The sequence below is a fragment of the Platichthys flesus genome, chromosome 4, assembly GCF_949316205.1.
Source record: "Platichthys flesus chromosome 4, fPlaFle2.1, whole genome shotgun sequence".
Classification (NCBI taxonomy): Eukaryota; Metazoa; Chordata; class Actinopteri; order Pleuronectiformes; family Pleuronectidae; genus Platichthys; species Platichthys flesus.
The window spans coordinates 28,559,985-28,561,740 of NC_084948.1; the positions used below are offsets into that span (position 1 = coordinate 28,559,985).

The 1,756-nt window shown below is 43.1% G+C and overlaps 1 protein-coding gene across 1 annotated transcript; it reads left to right on the forward strand.

Moving 5' to 3' along the window:
* Positions 1–431: 431 nt before the first annotated feature.
* Positions 432–1,346, forward strand: LOC133951438 (olfactory receptor 2A14-like; the record flags this gene model as incomplete). The annotated part of the gene is made up of 1 exon (XM_062385364.1): positions 432–1,346. A coding segment is annotated over exon 1 (915 nt), but the record flags the coding sequence as incomplete, so codon positions are not given.
* Between the last annotated feature and the right edge of the window lie 410 nt (positions 1,347–1,756).

Below are 1,756 nucleotides of genomic sequence, written 5' to 3' on the forward strand. Positions count from 1 at the left end.
GCCCCTGAACCCATCAGCTCGGACACTGAACCTGAGAGTTCACAGGTTTGAACAGATCAGATTTAAGAACTCAAGCTGTCACTCAACAGTAAAACGGTTAGATATGAAAAGTCTCGCCACAGGGAGGTGCTGGAGGAGGAGGCGGAGTCTCAGTTCATGTTCGTGCCAATCAGCTATCAATAGTCATGTGGCAATAAAATGGACATAAGTGTTGGACGTCTTCAGAGAAGAGACACAGACACACAAGTACTGCAGGCTACTCATGTGATTTCTTCTTCTGGACCAACAGAGGACTTGTTATCTTATACCTTAGGACGACATGTTCCTGTCTGAAGATTTACAACAAAAAAAAAGTCCCTTCATAATGTTTCTGAACAAGTTTTTGTTTTGGACAAAACAATGAGAAGGAAAAGTTTCATCATTTCCTCACGATGAATTCTACTTCATCTTACTTTGTTCTTGAGGCTTATTTACCTGTGGGAACTTTGAGATACTTGTTCTTCATGTTGACTGCAGTGATTTACGTGTTCATCCTGATTTCCAACACGTCTCTGATTGTAGTTATCTGTATGAACAGAAGTCTCCATGAACCTATGTACGTGTTCCTGTGCAGCCTGTTTGTAAATGAACTGTATGGTAGCACAGGGTTGTTTCCTCTCCTCCTGCTCCAGATCCTCTCAGACGTTCACACTGTTCCTCGTCCTCTTTGTTTCCTGCAGATCTTCTGTTTGTACACGTATGTGAATGTGGAGTTTTGTAATTTAGCCGTGATGTCTTATGACAGATATCTGGCCATCTGTTGTCCTCTGCAGTACAACACACGTATGACGGTGAACAAAGCAGTCACCTTCATTACTGTGCTCTGGTTTTACTCTTTTGTGAAGTTTCTGGTTACTTTATCGTTGAACATCCGTTTGCCTCTTTGTGGAAACGTCTTAAATAATTTGTATTGTCAAAACTTCCTTGTGGTGAAGTTAGCGTGTTCCGACACCACAGTGAACAACATCTACGAACTGTTCGGAGTTGTTCTGACCGTCCTAGTTCCTCTGCTTCTGATCCTGTTCTCCTACACAAAGATTCTCAAAGTTTGTTTCTCTGGTTCCAAACAGACGAGACAGAAAGCCGTCAGTACCTGCACCCCCCACCTGGTGTCGCTGCTCAACTTCTCTTTCGGCTGTTTGTTTGAGACTCTTCAGAGCAGGTTTGATATGAGCCGTCTTCCCAAAGTGCTCAGACTCATCTTGTCCTTGTATTTCTCTGTGCTGCAGTTTCTGTTGAATCCCGTCATGTTTAGAATGCAAATGTCAAAACTGCGGAACCCCTGTAAACGTCTGCTTAAAGGGGACATATTATGCCCATTTCACCACAGTTGATATGGTTCCTTGGGGTCTTAATGAAATGTCTGTAACATTTTTTGCCACAAGGATCATTTAAAACAGCACCTTTTTACTCTGTCTAAAACAGACCTCCTCAGATCAAGCTGTTTTGAGGGCCCCGCCCCCCTCTCACCCCGCCCCCACCTTACCCCACCCCTCTCATCCCTCCCCCTTCTCACCCCTCCCCCCTCTCATGGAGGTGTAGGACATGTGTTTGAATGTGTTCTCACTACAGAATGCATTCAACATCTATAGGGCAGATTATGGGCCTTTATGTCCAAGAGGAATAGAGCAGTAAGTTTTGTTTTTTTTATGCATGAGATGTCAGTCATTTCTGCAATAAAATTATGACTTAGTAATAAAATACATAAATTACTCTT